At 28.8% G+C, this 21,450-nt stretch overlaps 1 protein-coding gene across 12 annotated transcripts in view; it reads left to right on the plus strand.

Annotated features, from left to right (window-relative positions):
• Positions 1-18,589, plus strand: part of LOC112683606 (voltage-dependent calcium channel type D subunit alpha-1) — a 45,525-nt gene extending 26,936 nt beyond the window's left edge. For 4 of the 12 annotated variants that reach the window (XM_025554817.1, XM_025555254.1, XM_025554739.1 and 1 more), the window contains 17 exons: positions 2,329-2,381; positions 2,620-2,766; positions 2,825-3,026; positions 3,295-3,564; positions 4,739-4,822; positions 4,888-5,100; positions 5,205-5,310; positions 5,388-5,764; positions 5,942-6,146; positions 6,244-6,377; positions 6,484-6,585; positions 6,662-6,766; positions 9,237-9,275; positions 9,389-9,489; positions 14,594-14,772; positions 15,264-15,391; positions 15,778-18,589. In XM_025554817.1, coding sequence (XP_025410602.1) covers positions 2,329-2,381; positions 2,620-2,766; positions 2,825-3,026; positions 3,295-3,564; positions 4,739-4,822; positions 4,888-5,100; positions 5,205-5,310; positions 5,388-5,764; positions 5,942-6,146; positions 6,244-6,377; positions 6,484-6,585; positions 6,662-6,766; positions 9,237-9,275; positions 9,389-9,489; positions 14,594-14,772; positions 15,264-15,391; positions 15,778-15,963 — 2,631 coding nt within the window. In that variant the 3' untranslated portion in view covers positions 15,964-18,589. Of the gene's footprint in view, positions 1-2,328; positions 2,382-2,619; positions 2,767-2,824; positions 3,027-3,294; positions 3,565-4,738; positions 4,823-4,887; positions 5,101-5,204; positions 5,311-5,387; positions 5,765-5,941; positions 6,147-6,243; positions 6,378-6,483; positions 6,586-6,661; positions 6,767-9,236; positions 9,276-9,388; positions 9,490-13,698; positions 13,794-14,593; positions 14,773-15,263; positions 15,392-15,777 lie in introns of those variants that run through there. The other 8 variants (XM_025554946.1, XM_025555393.1, XR_003148651.1 and 5 more) reach the window with 8 other exon arrangements.
• The last annotated feature ends 2,861 nt before the right edge of the window (positions 18,590-21,450 follow it).

Here is a 21,450-nt window from a genome sequence, read left to right on the forward strand (position 1 = left end):
GTAGCTTTTTTGGGTGAATATAATAAATTCTGTAGAAATTGATAAATCATTTATTATTTATTATTTAAAACTCACAGTAAAGCATTTTTATTTTGTATACAATTTCATTCAAATTTATTTTATATCTATTAATATATCTATTATTATTATTATTATTATTATTATTACCTTTTCTCGTTTACAGTTTGACAGTTAATTTTTAGCTGTTCTAACTAGGTATGCATTCATTATACATTTTTACTATTAGGTATACCTACTTACTGCACGAAAAAAATACAAGTAACCATATTAAATGGTTGAAGTAATTCACCACATAATAGAGACATAAATGTAACTTCAAAACTGTTCATTAATTTAAATAAATCATGAGCTTCATTATGAGTATTAGGTTTTACTTCTATATTTTCTGATATATCACACAGACTTTGTTTAAGACCAATTTTAGTTTAGAGCTTTACAAGCATCATCCCGAGAGGACCATCTTGTTTCGAAAAGATTTTTCAATAGTTGAAAAATCAAAAATAAATAATTAATAGTTAATAATATTTTATAATAATTTATTTATATTTTTTATATTTTTATTTATTTTTATTATCTATTATTAAAATTATTTATCAAAATTATTTTGATTTTGTTTTAATTAAATACTAACAATGGGTAGATGCGGAAAAAATGATATATATAATTGTGTATAATTATACATTATACATATTTCATAGAACCTTAAACAGTCGTCATCACATCAACTATTATTAAAAATAATTTTATTTTGATGATTCCCAAAATTGAATCCATAATCCATATATCCAAATTCGTTGTCTAATGACTATGCAGACCATACAGCTATGTTTCATCTTAGTTTTATCTACCAATAAAAATATAGTAATTAATATTTAATAATTAGGTACTTATATTTACGTTCTAAAAGTGTGCCCTGGGAAATGTTCTATACTTAAAACCGGCCCTGTATAATTTTATAATTATACATATTATGTAGTTTAATTTAATTAAAGTATGTATTATAATAGCTAATATTTTTATAATTTAGCTCATTTTTCACAATTGTCTAATAGACAAAAAAGTCTAATAAGTTATTTTTTTTTAAAAAAAAATAAAAATAAAAATTTCAATAAAATCTACTTTTTGTTTAAATTTGTATGAAAAATAAAGCATAATTTTATAATGCAGTATAAAATAATTTAATTATTATTTTTAAATAATATATTTATAAAATCAAATAATCCTATTAATAAAATATCATTATATTTGTATGTTTAACATATAAATTATTATGGTCAATATTTAAAAAATATTTAACAATTTAATTTTCGTAGCAATATAATAAACTCATTTTCATACATAGAATTTTTGCTTTATATATACCACATTATTTTGTTATTAGTTTTTAAATTTATTCAACTGTAGTTAAATCAATGATACTGACTTGTGAGTATCACAGATAATACATTTTTAAAATATAGTGCATGATTGTATAATTTATGCACACATTTTTCTTTTTATTATTATTATTATTATTAATATTATTTTAATTATTATTATTATTATTATAAATATTATTATTATTATTATTATTATTTTATTATTATTATCATCATCACCATCATCATCATTATTATTATTATTATTTCTATTTCTTAATGCATATGAATATAAGTATATTATGTACCTCGGTTTCTTTTTTACAAATACCCTATAATATTTGCCGCTATCCCCAATTTTTTTGTGGTATTTTTAGACTCTCTTAAGTATAACTGTGTTACAATATTTTAATATCGTGTAGAATCAATTAGGGAATTTAAAATTTATTGAAAATGGATTTTTATTAAAAAAAATATAAAATTGCTTGTTCAAACTATTGAATTCAACTGTTGAAACGCTTACTTTCTATATTACTGTCTTAATTATCTATCACAAAATACTTAATTCAAATCAAAACATAATTCTAACATAAAACTTAATTTGTAGTAAATAACAATAAACACTAGTATATTTCATTGCAAAATATATCATTCATCAATAATAATTATTAACGTCTTTTCTAATTACTGCTTCAAAATAATTGTTGTATTTGAACACAATTTTGCTATTTGAGCAGTAAGTATATTTTAACCTATAAAATACTAATAAAATAATACGGAGAATAATTAATTGCATGATGTTATTTTTTGTTTTTTATTTATACATGTTAACATTTAGTACACGACGTTTAATACTTGATTCCTTGATTTTCAAATAAAACTATATGACTACTGTTTTCAGCAAATATGTGTAATTCAAATATTTAAAATATTTTATTTTTGATTTTAGGGGAAATTCTTTTCCTGCAATGATCTTTCCAAAACTACAGAATTTGAATGCCAGTTAGTATATCATATAATTTATGCACTTATTTTACGCACATAACCATGAGCTAATTATCGATCAATAAATCATAATTTTCAAATAAAACTGAAAGATATTTAATTGACTTACTCTAATTGCATACCACTATCATAACACCGCTTTTCATTATTATAATCTTTATTTAAACGTAAAAAGTTTTACAAACATTTAGGACCATTTAACTATTGTCTCTACATTTAATTCATTATTTTGCAGAGGTTTGTATCTAACGTTTGACCACGGTGATGTGGACACTCCTAAAAAACAAGATAGAAAATGGGAACGCAACTCGTTCCATTTTGACGATGTGGCTAAAGCCATGCTCACGTTGTTTACTGTTTCGACGTTTGAGGGATGGCCTTCGTAAGATCGCATTTGTCTCGGTTATAATTACGTATGTTCATCAATTAAACATTTACAGACTGTTGCACAAATCAATCGATTCCAATGAAGAAGAAAAAGGTCCCATTCACAATTACAGACCAATCGTGGCCGCGTATTATATAATATATATAATTATAATAGCGTTTTTCATGGTCAACATATTCGTCGGTTTCGTTATAGTAACGTTCCAAAACGAAGGAGAACAGGAGTACAAGAATTGCGAACTAGATAAAAATCAAGTAAACGGAACTGTTCTATAAATTATAGCATGATAGATTACGTATCGAGACTCACTGGGGCGAATTAGTTCCGCAAAAACTTGTTCAAATTTATATCTATAACTTAACTGTACGACAAATCCCAGAATTAACATTGAACTTATCGTCGAATAATATGCGATACTTATGATTTCAATCCTTGGAAACGATCGTGACTATTTGCATTAATGAGAGTTATAATTTTTTCACACTCATCTTATGCATTTATATATATATTTTTTTCTTTTAGAGGAACTGCATAGCTTTTGCTCTGAAAGCCAAACCTGTCCGTCGTTATATACCCAAACATCGATGCCAGTACAAAGTGTGGTGGTTCGTGACATCTCAGCCATTCGAATATACAATATTCGTGTTGATTATGGTCAATACCATAACACTCGCTATGAAGTTCTATAAACAACCCCAATATTACGATAGCATATTGGATATGCTAAATTTGTTTTTCACGGCCGTATTCGCGTTGGAATTTGTTTTCAAACTAGCAGCTTTTCGATTTAAGGTATTTATCAATTGCCATCTGTTATTTCGAAAATATTTGTAGCAAATAACAATAAAATAAATAAACAGATATTCCGTGCAACACCCAAGAGCAATATCTGATAAGATACATCTCGATACATTTTCATGCGTGCGTTAAAAGAAAATTGAATGTAAATTGAATATCAAAGTCCTAACGGCAGTTAAAATAATAACTCATAATTTGAATATTTGCTTGATTTTTTTACATTTCATAAAATTATAATTTATATTTTTATCTTTTTGTCAAATACTATTCAAGTTACATATTATTATACATAATTATTAAATGGTAGACTAATTATGTTCGTGAAATTATATTAACAACAAATTTAATAAATTAAATAAAAATTAAACGAAATCAAACAATGACATTTTTTTTCACATAATAAAGGTGCTATTTTCAACCGAAAGTACCATATAAATCATCCAAAATTAATAAAATAAACCAACAAATTATTTTTAACAAAAAAGTTAATAAATAATATTAATAATACGTAAATATATATTTTATTTATCGTTTAATTTAAATAAGTAACATTAGGTAATGCATTAGTGAAAAACGATATAAAAAATAACTGTGTTTTCAATATGTTTATTCAAATTCAACGGTATAAAGAATTATAATATAATATATTTTGAAATATTATATTTTATTTAATAAATTTAGTTTTGAAAAACAAAACCTCTTTATCATATTGAAAAATCATTGATACTATTTCTTTAGCATAAATTAAAACATTGAATATCTTTAAAGATGAAAAAAAGTCAGTGATATAAAAATTATGGCACTTCAAAAACTACAAAATACCAGGGGGTTGGCGATCAAAGTGAGCAGGGGGTAGTCGGGCGGAGCAAAGCGAGCAGAGGGCGGAGTAATATTTATAATACTCAATGTAATTTATGCAATACAAATATAACGTATAAATCTTATTATAATATACAGTTTAGAAGTTATTTTTTTCATTTGAAGTTACAATAATTTTCAATAGTTTTAGTGCAAAACTGAATGAATTTTATTAATAATAACGTTTATAACAAATTGACCTATGTGTATATTCGATAAACGACTATGCCTAGTGAAATACTTGAAATTATACTGTTGTAACCAAACTGTGTACAAGGATATCAATGACGATCTGTAATTATTATTTCAGAATTATTTTGGTGACGCATGGAATGTTTTTGATTTCATAATTGTACTGGGAAGTTTTATTGATATTGTCGTTGAAAATTTATCAGTATGTATAAATCGTGTGTTGAATCTCTACCGAGTTAAATTTTTAATTATTTTTATATTTTTTAGCCTACTAACATTACCATTCCTAAGAAAAAAGACAGAAAACTTTCGATTAACTTTTTTCGACTATTTCGGGTTATGCGTCTAGTGAAATTATTAAGTCGTGGTGATGGTATTAGAACATTATTATGGACATTCGTCAAATCATTTCAAGCTCTACCGTACGTCGCACTTTTAATTGTTATGCTGTTTTTCATATACGCAGTTATCGGTATGCAGGTAAATTTGAACTGTTGAACATTTTTAATTTAATTGCATGCAATACAATTAAAAAAAAAAAAAAAAAAAAAAAACAAAAAACGTTATATAAAATCGTATTATAGATTTTTGGAAGAATAGCAAAAGATACCAAGGAATCTGCAATACATAGAAACAACCATTTTCAGACGTTCCCTCAAGCCGTCCTCATTCTATTTCGCTCTGCAACGGGTAAATTTTTAAGTTTATTGAAAATCAATGACAGGCGTGTTGTTGATTGTAATTTTTATGCTTTTTTATGCGCATAGGTGAAGCTTGGCAAGACATTATGATGTCGTGTGCTTATCGACCTAACGAAGTATTCTGCGATAGCGGTGCAGATAAGACGGATGATAACTGTTGCGGTTCCGATTTTGCTTTCCCGTACTTCATTTCGTTTTATGTGCTGTGTTCATTTCTAATCATCAATTTGTTTGTCGCGGTCATCATGGACAATTTCGATTATTTAACCAGAGATTGGTCCATACTGGGACCGCATCATTTAGACGAGTTCATCAGGTTGTGGAGCGAATACGATCCCGATGCCAAAGGTAGAATAAAACATCTGGACGTTGTGACGTTGTTGAGAAAAATATCACCTCCTCTGGGATTCGGTAAACTGTGTCCGCACCGCGTCGCGTGTAAGGTACTACCTTCAATTATTTTTAACGTACATAATTCGTATAATTTGTCAACGCCTAAGCTGATCATGATCGCTAGCCGAGAATCATAAGATATCTGTTGACTTAAATAACATGTTCAAAACATAAATGAAATGTAATATTTAATTCGGTGTGTTTAAATATGTTTTTTGTGATTGCAGAGACTGGTTTCCATGAACATGCCCTTAAATAGTGACGGCACAGTGTTGTTCAACGCGACACTGTTTGCAGTCGTCCGAACGTCGTTACATATAAAATCTGAAGGCAACATCGATGACGCAAACGCTGAGTTAAGAGCTGTCATTAAAAAGATTTGGAAACGTACCAACCCGAAACTTCTCGACCAAGTTGTGCCGCCTCCGGGAGGTACGTTAGACATTTGTCACGCGCTTATTCGTAGATATTTAATGTAGGTAATACCGTACAATACTTATCGTCGATTGCAATACTTATTATAATACAGTTGACGACGAAGTGACTGTAGGCAAATTCTACGCGACCTTCTTGATTCAAGATTATTTCCGTCGGTTCAAAAAACGAAAAGAACAAGAATTAAAAGAAGGGGACAAAGAAGCGCGAAATACCGTTACACTTCAGGTAATCGTATTATATTATATTAATGTACAGCGTTAACGAGTATTAAACCACAATAATTGCTTTAAAATTTTTTCACGCATCGCGTTGATATATAATATTTTTACAGGCTGGTTTGCGCACTTTACATGACGCTGGTCCTGAAATCAAAAGAGCTATATCAGGAAACCTTGATGAACTCATCGATGACAATCCCGAACCGTCGCACAGGGTATTTATTTTAAATTTAATTATTAAAATTTGATAAGTTCAAAAATACCATTCTTATAACAATTATAAATTTGAAGAGAAATCACTCGCTCTTTGGCAGCGTGTGGTCATCAATGAGACGTAGGACGGGCAGTTTGAAACGGTCATTTAGAGTAAGCAATACTCATTCGAAAAAAAAGCATGTAAGCTACGTACCTAATTGGTGAACTATACGATTGCAGCTCTTAATAACACTAAATTTAAAATACTAATACGAGTACTGTTTGCGCGTAGTTGAATTTAAAGCTTACTTAAAAAATTAGCAAGATAGGTCCTAACGTAGTTGCTAATAAGCTGATATATTATGATTATTTTATAGTTACTAAAAGCTTGATATTTGCATTTGAACGCTGTTCATAGACAATACATGACTGTAATTCCATTTTTCATTACAATCTAATTAATTATGCATTATACGAGTAAAGTCTATTCAAAATATGTTTGTTAATATTTTAACGGCGGCCAAAAAACTCCACTAAAACACAAAAGAAGCTAAATGAAAAAACGTTACACTAAACGTTTAGTGAGAATAATAATCATAAAAGTATAGTACAGCATTATAGGTATAATCGATTTACCTTAAGAATTATTAGTATAAAATAAATTTAATTCGCGTATTTTATTTGAAGTGCAATATTTATGAGATAATTATTGAATACAGTTTATTTTTTGGTTTATTTACCTAAATCCAAAAACGAATTTTATGTTTTTAATCTAGTCTGGTCTTACACTTAACATATATATTCACAATACTAATAACTTTTTTTTTATTACAGATACAAATAATTAATGATATTAGAAATACACTCATTATGTACCAGTTCAGTTTCTTATTTTTCAAGTGTTAGAATTGACACTATATCTCACAAAAAATACTTTTTAAAATAAAGAATAAAATCCGTCTTTTCTTTTTCTTTCTATTTTTATGACTGCAAAATATTTACTTTCAATTTGTTTTTATATTTTTTTTTCTATTATTAATTGATGAAATCACTAATGACTAAAATTTGTTTAAATAATATATATATATGTTAAGGTTGTATGACCGCATGGCAGTGAACATTGACAGTCACCGGTGTATATTGACATTTACTGATCATTTTGGTGAATGTTATCAATTATTTCAAATATCTCACAATGCGGACATTTACCAGTATTTGTTGACATGCGCAATAGTTATTTAGTGAATGTTGACATGTCTGACAACATAATATATATCAAATTCATAAATAATTATAGTTTAAAAAATTAATATTTTAATATATAGTTTTTATAGTAATTTTTTATATATAGTTTTATATATTAGTTTTTATTTAATACAACAATCGAAAATGTTATCGATCCTACAAAATAATACAAAAATACCTTTTACATACATCGTGTTTTAAGCGTGGTCAACACTTACCAAACACCGATTGTAAATGTCAACAATCACTGGTGTATAAACGCGTTAAGACCATTTTGTCAACATTCACTACAATTTTTGTTAAATGTGAACATACACCGGTGACTGTCAACATTTGCCTACTGCGGTCGGGCGTCGTTCATTACCGTATACTTTCAAATCAGGTCATCGTTCAAAACCACACACTTTTATATAATCCCACATATTTTCGCCAAATTAAACCGTTCAATACCGCACAAATTTATATACATATATATACATCAAGTAAGTATATTTATCTAAAATAACATGAGTGCACCTCGAGACCGAGCGAGATCACTCGCTCGCTTGGACAATTAAAAACGAAAATATCTCCCGATATGGTACACGCCAAGTAGGTCCCAGGATAAAAAAGTTCATACGAAACCGGCAACGTGAACTGTACATGCAAAGTGTGCAGAGAGAAAGGAGCTGTTAACCAAATGTATGCGGTTTTGAACTACCGACCTTTCAAATTTCCCTTTTTAACAAAAGAATAAATATGTGTGGTTATGAACGGTAAGTCTACGATTTTGATGACCGCCGCTGCGGTCATACACCTTAATATGTATAAATAATAATAATGAAACAATTTATTTTGAAAAATTTAAATTATATATATTTTAGCAGTTGAATTATTTGCTCAAAATATTATTAAATTAGTTATTTTCCCGTTTGTTTATAATAATACGAGATTTGTCAAAAAAAATATTTAAAAATATTTAGTTAATCATATCTATTATTTTATTATATCTATTATTATTTACTATCTTTGTTATAAAAAATACAGATAATTTATTTATTATAATTTAAATAAATGTTATTTCAGAAATATTTTCAAATGAATGATTATATAATAAAAATATTAAATTAAAATTAACAAATGTAAAAAATATATGTTAAAATATGCTCATATGAATCGATTCATTGAAAAACTGAATGTTATAAATTGATATATTATATTATATAGTATTTTAATTTAATGAAAACAATAAACAGTAACATTCAAGTATTATAATGTAGTGTCAATTGTTCAACTAAAACCTAATATTAATAATTACTAAAAAATAATGCTAACAACTCACTGTGTTATGTGCAATTACAAATTAAAATTGTTTTCATTATAATATACACATTTATTATTTAAATAAACACATTTTATAACATCATCAAACTTACGAATTTTTCAGAAAAATTATTTACAAGTGTCAGGAAGAAATGTGACAAAGGTATTTCTTGTGATTAATATAGTGTTATAAATAGAATGATATTAAAGTTAATATAATTAAAAAATAATCATTATGATAATAAATAACTAAACTCATGGGTTCTTTCATTCTAGCTGTCTCCATCGAGTTCAATTGAAGTAGATTTTTTACCCAACAATTATGCCAAACCACAGCGAGATACCAAAATTCAAAATGGATCTGTTTCACTACATAGGTAAAAATTATATTCCAATTTATAAATGTATACAATTTTTGGAAACCTATTGTATTAGTATTAATACTGATAACATATTTATATTGACAGTTTTGTAAAGAATTTTTATGTAAAAGAATACAAACAAATATTTCAATTTTCATGCTATAGCTCTTCAATTTAATAAATATGCCTCTTTAATACAGTACTCAAAATACAATTATTCATTTAACACACATTACTTTTATGCATATAGTTTATTCATACCATCGTTCAATGATTTATAAGAATTATTATTTTTTTTCAATTTTAATTAAGGCTTTAAATCAAAGTTTATTAGTCTACATCTGTTTGTAAATTTGGAGTTAAATTCTTAAATTTTATCTATGAACATTTTTTTTTTTTAAATGTGGCATAATTTATTCTTTCATGTTTGTTATAAGTTTGGATATTTTGATATATTCTGTAATTTTTTTCTCTTGTCTGGGATCGAATGCTTCTTTCGGTGAGATAATGTTTATAATTGATTTTGTTCGGGCGTTCTGATAGGTGCGACATTTTAAGAATATGTATTTAACAGTAAGTTCACAGTGACATATTTTTTATTTACTTGAACTTATTATTTATGTTAATTTAATTTTTTCATCAATTTTGCCAGAAAAAAAAATTAAATTTGATTTTAAGGCGTGAATTAGGTACATCTTCATATTTCACGTGTGGAAGAGACAACATTTTAGGGAGAGTACTTAAATCCTGTCTTTATTGACCATTTTTTTCTTTAATTGTTTTTTGTATGCGTAAGCTAGTAGTTCTGATGTTAGATCCTGAAAATTATAAGTTACAATCGTCAGCGTATATAATTTTAACAGGTGATTTTATTTATTTGCTGATATTATTGATAGCCATTAAAAAATGCGTTACGCTTAATGAAGACTCTTGTAGCAATCCATTTTCAGTTTAAAATGTCTATGATGGAGTATGTCTAACTTTAACATCAATGATTTTTCCTGTCAAAAAGTTATTAACAAGTTGAAGAATAATGCCTTTAAGATTCCATTTTTGGATTGAAGAAAGAACCCTATGTTTCCATACTATGTCCTATGCTTTTGCAATATTGAGGGATACCATTAAAAAATTATTATTTTTTTTCTAATGACTCGCATATGTTTGTATGAATTGTTGTTAACGAATCTACGGTTGATCAATTTTTGCGATTTATGTGGTGAAAAAAGATTTTGTGTTTCTAAATATCATGTGAGTCTGGAATTAATTATGCTTTCGAGCGTTTTGTTAATTATGTAAGGGCATTTTACAAATTTAGGAATAGGAATACTATGTAATGTTCTCCATTGTTTAAGGAAAAGGTTATTGATCCAGATAATATTAAAGATTTTAAGTAAAATTTTGAAGAATAGAAAATGGAATTACATCAGGTTCTCTTACTTTTTTTTTTTTCAGTGAAGTGTTTAGTTCAATAATCGTAAGGGGTGAATTTATTAGGTTGTCTGAGTCATCAGCTTTACATTGTGAGTTAGCTTCGACGAGCTTCGAGTTAGCTTTTTGTTTTTAGAGCAACGAAATTGCTCTATAATTTAAGTTATAGTTTTCAAATTGCTGTTGTTCGACTGAAAGAAAGATCCAAAGGCATTTACAATTTCTTTTTGTTTATTATCGTTTCGTCATTGAAATTTATAGTTTTTGTTTGAGTTTGGTGTTTACCTTTTGTATTGTTGATTTTTGACTACGTGAGATTTATGGTTGTTTTATAATTGATACTGGATGTGAAATTTTCCATGATTCATTTTTACTGTTATTAATAATTAATATTCATATATATATATATATTTATATTCATGACAAACAATTATTATTTGTCATGATATTGCCCAGCGTTTCTTGAGTTCTATATGATCTGATTGCAATTCCGTTTTCCTGAAGCGATTTAGTGCTTTCTTGTAGTACAAATTTAAAAATTTTTAAAACTTTCATTCCACCAGGGGCCTTTTTTTTTAAAAAAGGATGGTTAACTTTTATCTATTGTGAGTTCAACAGCTTTGGTGATTATTCTTGAGAACATTTCAATTATTTTATCTATATCAGTTGAGAAATTTGGTTGAAGAAAGTTTTCTAATTATTTGATCGTTAATAAATTATAGACCATAATTAGAGAGTTTTGTAGAAGCCATTTGGGAGAAATTTACTTTTTTTTGTTGGTTAGGATTTTAGTATATTTAAGATTAGATTATTTATTATTTAGGTTTAAAAAAAATAAATTGTTAGTATATATTTATTAAACTATTAATTATAATGCCATTTATAAAAACATTTTTCTTTAGTGTTTTATATATATTTGAGTGCCCCTTTAAATCATTTCAAATGTATTCTTTATAAAACTATTAATTAATTAAATACCTATGTTACTTCATATAAAAGTATTGTGCCTAACAAAATATTTTTGTTTTAAGCGTTATAATATTTCAATAAATCTGAAATAGAACATCTAAAATAAAATCCATTCATGTAATAAAACTCATTAAAGTAAAATAATTTTACTTTAAGAAAAATTTTTTTTTCTATTTCCTTGTTCTGCTAAAAAATACAAAAATTCAAATATTAACTTAAAATCTATATTAATGATTAAATTAAGTAATTAGGTGTAATTGGTATTAATTATGATAGTACAGTACAAGGCTCGAGACTTTTAGCACTAAAAAACCATGAAATATGAGCTATAATATGCCTTAAAAAATAGTAAAATATGCACTATATTATGCTCAATATAAAAATTAAATATCCTCTAATAAAAATCTAAAAACATTTATTTTAATTAATTTTAATTCTGAAAATATTTAATTATATATAATCCAATACTAAAAAACATTCACGAGTGTTCTTCTTTTTGTCGACAATTGTACATACGTATAATTTCTTCATTCTATAAATATAATTGGTAAAGTTCAATAAATCAGTAAGTAAGAAAAATATTATATTTTATAAATAACAAATTTTAAATTTTGGTTTTTACCTTGAAAATTGGACTGTATTATCACGTGTTTGTAAATATTTTAAAATTTGAACGATCTTCTAATATTGGTTAGAAATGTTTTGTACGTTGAAAACGAACGTTCTACATTGACCGATGTAATAGTGGCAAACTTGAAGTATGGAACATCACTACAAGTAATATCATCTAGAAAACTATCTAATTTTTCGATGTCTCTTATACTCAATAAAATGCGAGACATTTTTTTTAAAAGTGATAGACCAGTATTTTTTTCTAAAACTTGTTTTAATTTTAACTGTATTTTCAATCCAATTGGACCTCGTAGAGTTTCAAAAGATTTTTCTACATTTTTCTTAACTATTTCAATATAGTCAGATAATAACAACCCATGTATTTGTATTTTTTTTAAAGATGTAGTAAGAGACAAAGAATTTGATTTGATGAAAATAAGATCTTCGTCTATTCCGTTTTTATTGATACATTTTGTCACTTCTTGAATGCTGACTGCATCGTCAGTGTCAAGTAACTCAAAAAAAGCCACATTTACTTTATAAAAGTGAATGATTGAACGAAATAGTTTTTAGGCTAAATCGGCGTTCACATTGAACAGTTATAATATAAACGCGACTTTATACGTTTTTACATTTTACTTTTGTAAAATAGAAATTTACCACTTGGCGTTCACAAAACACACAAAACTACTTCATTTTTTTTTTGATTAACAAATTATATGCAAAAAATAGCATGATACTTTAAAAAATAGTAGAAAATATCTAAAAACCCTAAAATATGTCAAAATATGCTCTAAAAACTTTTAAAGCTGCATTCCTTTTACTATGAAACGGATTTGTAACTTACTCTGCTATATTTTAACATCATATGAATAAATATGCAAATGCTAGAAGTCTCGAGCCCTGGTACACTATATTGAATAAAACAGTGTCCTATTATTTTCTAATAACAGTAAAATATTTTTCACTTTGTTCAAAAAAAAACCCTGTTTATGGGTATACAAAAATCATCGAAACATTTGCAATAAAATAAAGATTAATTTTATCAAAATTAAGTAAAATAAATGTATGGGTAAACATAATATACCTATGTGTATTACTACCTATATTAGTTTAAAAATAAAATATCGATTATACGTTATAATATTCTATAAATATTATTAAGTTTAGGACACAGTCTTTATTCTCTTAACGCAAGGCACTTTTGTCTTTTAGCCAAAACAAATAATGAGTATGATGTACAAATGACGCAAGATTATATATGTATGTATATTTCAGACGTTTACCCGTTCAAATGCGTTATTCTAATGGTAAGAAAGATGCCGTTTTTAGGGATCACTGTAAAATTAACAAACCTTAACCCTCGAATGAGTGATTCCATTTTGAAGTTTATTTTGAGTAGTTACACGAGTATATAACAAATTAATAATATAACTTTACTGCTTTTATTGTGCAAGTTATTAAAATTATAATTTTAATTAAAACGAGTTAATTCTGTTTCACTATACAAGTAATAACCATTATTATTACAACTGAATCCAGTTTATACCACATAATACTGATAACATATGCCTATTACACGTTTTACATTAATCGATCACAACAATTGTCAACTCACTATTAATTCGTTCTTAATTAATAATGAAACGGAAATTAATTAATACATTTTTATTGTATTACTATGCTCGTTTAGACAACGTTCACTTCAGGTTCATAATACCAGTTTTTGGAACTGAAACGGTATTATATTTTTTTCGTTGTCGAGAATTAAGTATTTATTTTTTATATAGTAGACAAGCGCTCCGATACCGTAGGGTAATATAAGCTTGCAGTGCGTTACAACTAATTATGCGTTCTAAGTAGGTATCGGCCTAAGCTTGAACACTAGTGATATTACATTATAATGATTATCATTGTTTTAGTACTGTACATAATAGTAATAAAATTAATTTTGATGTGAACGCGATATTTTAATAAAACAAAACAAAATATAACTATTAATCAAACATAACATATTGTAATGATAATTATGCATGTAATGCTAACATATTTATATCGTTGTTGTTGTTATTGTTGTTGTTGTTGCTTTTATTTGAAACGCTACCATTAGTGGATACTCCCATTACGATTGGCTAAACAGAAGCCTCGACACTGATGATAACATATCGAACTTAGATGAAGATATTGTATACTGGCCCGTGCACAACCGCAGTGCTGCTAAATTACTATACAGCCATAATAACCATCGAACTATGCATATTTTACAACGCGCTTCATTTCATTTCAAAGGTATAATACTGATAATAATATATTTTATCGATGCTAAGTAAAGCTTTATTGTATATATTATGTTTAACCTAAACTGTAAAATATAATATTTTATTTTATAAAAAAAAAAATAAATATATATAATATGATACAAATGTAAATTACTTTTAAAAAAAATTTAAATTTAAAACTTTCGTTAGTTTTTCTAGAAAAATCTGTACACTTAATTGTATACTAAAATTACAACAGTCATGTGTGTATTTATGTTCCAAAATTCTGAACACTGAGAATTTTTCGTGATTATTTATTTCTCAGATGTTCATGTAATCCATTCAACATTTTTATTTTTTTTTTTTTACTGTAACTTTTAATTTACATTTCATTTGTTAACTTAAAAATCGATTGAATTTTATCCTTTAAAGTTTTTTTTTTTTTTTTTTTAAAGACTATTTAATTTGTACATATTGATTTTAATTAAATTCTGCAAGAAAATTTACATTGATTGCTTACAGGTAGTAAAGACGAAATGAACGGAGCCATTCCGTTAACCAGGTTATCACATTCTGTACCTGGAAGTCCCGTAGATGATAGACTGAATACAGGCGAAGTGATTGGATCTGCAGAAAGCCTCGTTGGAAGGGTATTTACATTTTTAATTGCTTATTAATTATTTATATTATTCTTAATATTATTATATCTATATTAAGTCAACAGTAACTTAAAAAGTTACAAAACTAAATGATTTGCAATAACAGTAACATAAATATCGGTCTGGCGTACAATTTAAATAGCATTAATACGTTCATAAAGTACTTAAAATAATTTGTGTCGGATTTTAAAATCAAGCCATAGGATTTGTAAAATTATTAAATTTATTATTCTCATTTCATTAATACTCAATTTGTTAAAAATGATAGTTTGTTTGGTTGCAAATTTTAAAGTTAATATACGTCTATATATTTACTTTTACTATTAAGTAATCACGAATATCACCACGCAATAGTTATTACTTCGTTTTTTATGTAGATATTAGCGGAACAAGGCCTGGGGAAGTACTGTGATCCAGTTTTTGTCAAGAATACATCCAAAGAATTGCGCGAAGCGTTAAATATGACTAGAGAGGAAATGGATTCTGCTGCCCACCAATTACTTGTCCGAGAACAACAAGGCCGCCCTATATCCTACCACGAAGAAGATAGTAATTTTGTCTAAAATATTTTTACTTCCTAAACGTTTAAAACTATAATAATATTAATATAACTCGCATAATATAATATTATTATGCATTAAAATAATACTAATTAATCATTATTCAATCATCTGAGTCCAATTCAAGTGCCTCACTTTAAAATAATTTTGATTGTGTTGTTCAGCACGAGTGCCTAGTCGTAAAGTCTATTCATTATTATACGTTGAGTTTAGTTATTTTATTGATGTTTAAGATTTATTTATAAACGTTTTCCATGTTAACTTTCTTGTGTAAATAATTAATTTTTATTAGATGGTCATAGTTTATATATGTTTTGCTTAGTTGATGTATATTTGATTTGTTGGTGCTGAAAATGTATAATGATAACATAAACAAATGCTATATACATACACATTCAATTTTACCTACATTTGTTCTCATAGTTCGTTTCTTCTCGAATTAACTGTAATATTGTAATAGAGTCTAACTCAATCTACGCTGAAACGGCACCCGAACCTGACCTAAAATGTATCTACATCATAATTAACCCACTGCAGTCAGTCATTGCTTAATTATAAAAAAAAGTACTATTTAAGTTACATAAGCAAAATTTATATTTTTATATGTTCTAGATTAATATTATTTAAGTACGATGTTTTATGTTAGTTAGATGAAAGAGCGCATAAAATGCCTACCCTGGGTATAAGTAAATAATAAAAACGAATTGCTTCCCTAATATAAAAAAAAACTGTCACCCATCTGCAGGGTATCAATAGCTCTAGTGTCACTACTGAGTCTATAAGTGATAAAATTTCAATATTTTTACAAGCCCAATCGCTCAAAAATTAATGCGGCTGAAGCCAATACGTAACGGATTGAACTATTCATTTCAAATATTATTTCTGTGTGCAGTGATCATTTTTTTTTTTAACATTCCAACACAATAAAATTATATTGAAACTTTAAAAATGTTCCCGTTATTTTTTGCAACAATTAACTGAATATAATAATTTAAGTAACCGGTAATTATCATATTATTCGCAATTAACAAATTTCAGGTAGGTATTAGGGTTTTGGGTTATTTTTAACGCTATTCGTAAGATTATTATACAATGCTCTATATAAGTATACGTTTTAATTAATTATATCGTTATAAGTGTAAGTAGACATTGAAAAAGGGTAACGTTCTTTTTTGTAAAAAATTGTCAATAAGGCACTTCAACATTTATCTGTTGATTCCGTTTGCATCATGTTCCAATGGCCCCACGTCCGAAATTTTAAATCGTTTTCAAACATTTAACACATTACATTTCGTCCGACTGCAGCCATTAATCTTATTTCCGTGTACAATACCGGATTTATCGAAGGTGCAATGCGCAGGTGTTAGATTTGTTTAACGGCATAAAATAGTACATTACGATTAAATAAAAACATTTTACCATCAAGTATTGAATAATGATTCAAGAAAATTAAGTATTTTCAATTCGAAAACGTATTTATACATCCGCACTCGGTTATTCTTGGCCGTAGAAAATCCGGGCAAAATGTAAACTTCTACGACTACGAACATCCGATAGATGACATAAATCGATTCGTTTTCGACGGAAAGTCCCCGGGTCAGAGTAGTTGCATCCCGACCGGCTAAGATTTTTATCCGGCTCTGACCGTGTGCCCCCACACCTATCTTCCGCGCACTCGAACGCGTATTTTACGACCATATTTCGTATGCTATTTAATTATATCATATCGCCACGGCGTATCGTGTCGACGAGGCCGTCCGATATCCCATATTGAAACCGCTGCGTGCGTGATGGTACTTGTCCGGGCCGTAAACAACTATTAAGCGCAGTGACGCGGTCGTCTGTCGAAATCGGAGTACAAATGCTCCGCACGTCCACGTGTACGTAAATGTATTTATCTTCGTACACAATACGTGTACCTATCCGTACGTATGCGCACACGCGATCGGGTCACACGCATTGTAGTACATTGTCAAAACCTGCAGGTACGGAACGATTATATTGGACAGGATCAAAGCAAACACCATTAGCCACCTCCCGCGGACACGGTACCCAAAGGGTCTGAAAGGAACACGATATTATTACCAGGGTAATTTTTCTTCCGTGTTTTACCATGGATATCGGAATACCGCATGTTATACATGTGTATACACTCGTATTTATATACACGCGCGCACACACGCGCGCGCGCGCCGCGCATAATAATGGTACACCGTCACCGATCAATACACACGGGTTCGAAATCGCGGTCGTAAAATATTTCGGGCAAAAAAATAAACGTGCGTTAAAAAATAAATTTATGTTTACTCGCGTCTGTACGGATGTGATTGTCTGCAACAATAATAACGGGGATTATTTTTTTTCCAAGCAAATATTTTATCTTAAATGAAAAGAACGTTTACATATAGGTGTACGTGTACATACGTCTGTGTACTATTATTATTTTTTTTCGTCGAAATGTAATTTATCACAAAATGTCATCCGTCTAATATAATATGTAGGTACCGTAGTACCGTAATGCTCCTCGTACGGAATTAAACAAAAACCAAACGGACGCGCACACCAACTCGTATAACATAGGCACGTGTCGATATCCAAAACACGATCGATCAAAAGCCATTGAACATGAGAATATAGAAAAAAATTAAGTAGAAATCACTGTTATTCGCATTCGCACGCTCGTGATACTATAGTGATATAGACCTCCGTGATTTATATGGTCCGACACTTGTATTCGACGTAGTTCTGTCAACATTTTTCCCCTTTTGACCATGGCATTTTGACTCACTGGTGCATCGCTATTATAATACCACCTACGCATTATTATCGATATTTTATGTTATAATAATATTGCCGTCGACGTTCTCTTATTTGTTTTCATCGCAGATCCATGCAGGCAGGGCGGACTGGCCAGGGAGGCAAACAGGCGATCGCCTCCTGGGCCCTCGATAGTGTCGTATACAACACGTAATATTAAAATATAACGGTAGAACACCAACAATTTACTATAAGAACATCCGAATACGGATGAACTCGGCACAATTGACTGAAAATATTTATTAATCAAAACTTAATAGTAATAGGTCCGGTTCACCCCCCCCTCTCCGAGCCCCACGATACCCGGTCCTACCTGGCGTTCAGGGGTACGTCGTACGAGTGATATTGTAATACGTAGAGCGGAATGAACCGAATGAAAATTTGTTTTTATTCGTTATTTAATAACGTCGCTGTTAAAAAAAAACGTTTATCGTTATTATATTTAACGTGTATAATATAAACGCGCGCGCTTGCATAATACGTATTATTTACGTGTGGGTACGCGCGATGAAAGATTAGAAGAAAAAGAAAAAAAACAATGATTTCGCGTCGCCCGAAAAGGCATGATAAATCATCGGAATACCTAAGACCTGCGCGCGCGTGTAACATTTGATTTCGTCCCGAGATGAATGGTTACATTATGCGCGCATCGCGTACACCCATGCCGGTCCGGAATATTCGCTAATGGCTAAACTCCCACGCGCGGCGTACACGCGGCATGCCTATTACGTGCACGCGAGTCCCCGGGGTAAACAAACCTATGGGAAATCTCACGTCCAAGACACCTATGAGCCCAGCGAAACTGCACAGGAGGTGTATACATCGTATTGAATAGTCGCTGGTCAGGTGGGACCGTGGTACGTGATTTTATGACGCGCCAGCGTGGACACCATGTGCACGGTGTACACACGGGTACGCGAGCGTATCATTATTAGACCGCGGCGGCCGCGTCGTCGAACCGTCTCTCCCGTCGGACCTGTCCAGGATCCGTGTATTCGTATTTCGTTCCGATAAATACAATTATCAACACCGGTGCGTGCGCGCGCACGTCTGCTGCGCACGTTGTAAGACTGTTTGTTTCGTGCCACGGAAATCGTGGTCGCGAAGACTTACGGTGAACTCCGATGGGCCGTTGGGACCATTATAGTATTTCGGAATCGTTCGTTTTTCCATCGGTATCGTTTACGTGGACGATTACAACGATCGGTAACAAATATCAGCTGTGTACACACACATATATATATATATATACGCTTACGTTCCAACGCCGACGTGTGGCACTTTTATTTGAATATCAATTGTGTTGTTATTATTATTTGTTTGTTTGTTTAAATTAGTGATTTTCGTTTTAATACAATGATTCGACGCGATATCATACGAAAACATTTGTACCTTCGAACATCGTACATTATATATCAATACATATGTATATACAGAAAGGTACACTGTTTACAATACGCTTTGTACTCGTACAATGCGTATTTTACAGAGCGTGTTTGTAAAAGTGTCTGCGTTCACGAGGTGTGTGCCTGTGTGTGTGTGTGTGCGTGTGTGTGCGCGCGTGCGTGCGTTATATGTGTGTACACGCGGACGCATGTGTCATCACAGCAATATATTTTATCAGTGATCGGTGTTAAATAAATAATACAATGTTTGGAATACACCTGAATGTCGTTCTATTAAACTATTGAGTAGGGATCGTGTAACGTCAATGAATAAATAATTTTTTTTTTTTTTGAAGTAACGCGTCACAAAAAAGTGTATAATAATATCATATTGTGGTGAATAGTCATTTATAAAGTTTTTCGATTTTTCGAATTTAAAATTAATAGGTATCTAAGAAATAATACTAGGTAAATATAAAATGTTACTGAATTTAGAGAGAGGGTAATAGAAATTTAAAATACCTATACGTAGATTACTTTATGTAAAACGCTGTAGTACGTAATTAAAAGGAAATAGTTTAACCAACCTACATTGTTATAATGTAAAATTGTATATTTTTTTTATCATAAATCTTATTAACGTATAGCAATTGTTCATACTATATATATATATATATATATGTAACTGAAAGCACAAACGGTTTTTTTCTTTTATAAATATAAATGGAGTTTACAACTCATAAGGTGCTATAAAAATAATTTACACAAAAAAGATTTTAATCATTTGTTTTAATTTCAATATTACCTTAAACTAAAATTAATAGATTTTAATTTTTCAGTTCTATTCAAATTGCATAAATAATTAATAGACTAAGAACAGTTATAATAATTATAACATTATATGAAATCAACTCGCTTAGATTATAAAAAATTTTAATATACAAGTATAAATATTATAATATATTATTAATTATTTAAATTAGAGCTATTCATAGACCAGATACGTCTTTAATTCATTGATTTACTAATATATTATGTTTTATTTCTTAGTTATGGTTTCATTCTTAGTGACTTAATTGTATACTTGAACAATTTTATAGAATTAAATATACCTATTATATTATTTATTATATTCGTGAGATATTGTTTATATATATAGATATATGGATGTAAAATATTTGTATTAGCTCTTTATTTGCAGTAGAGAATACACTATAGTGTAGAGATGTCTTACTTCACATTTTTAATGGATAAATATATGTTTTTTTTTTAAATAATTTAAAACGTA

The sequence above is a fragment of the Sipha flava genome, unplaced genomic scaffold (genome assembly GCF_003268045.1).
Source record: "Sipha flava isolate LNK unplaced genomic scaffold, YSA_version1 0_pilon_pilon, whole genome shotgun sequence".
NCBI lineage: Eukaryota > Metazoa > Arthropoda > Insecta > Hemiptera > Aphididae > Sipha > Sipha flava.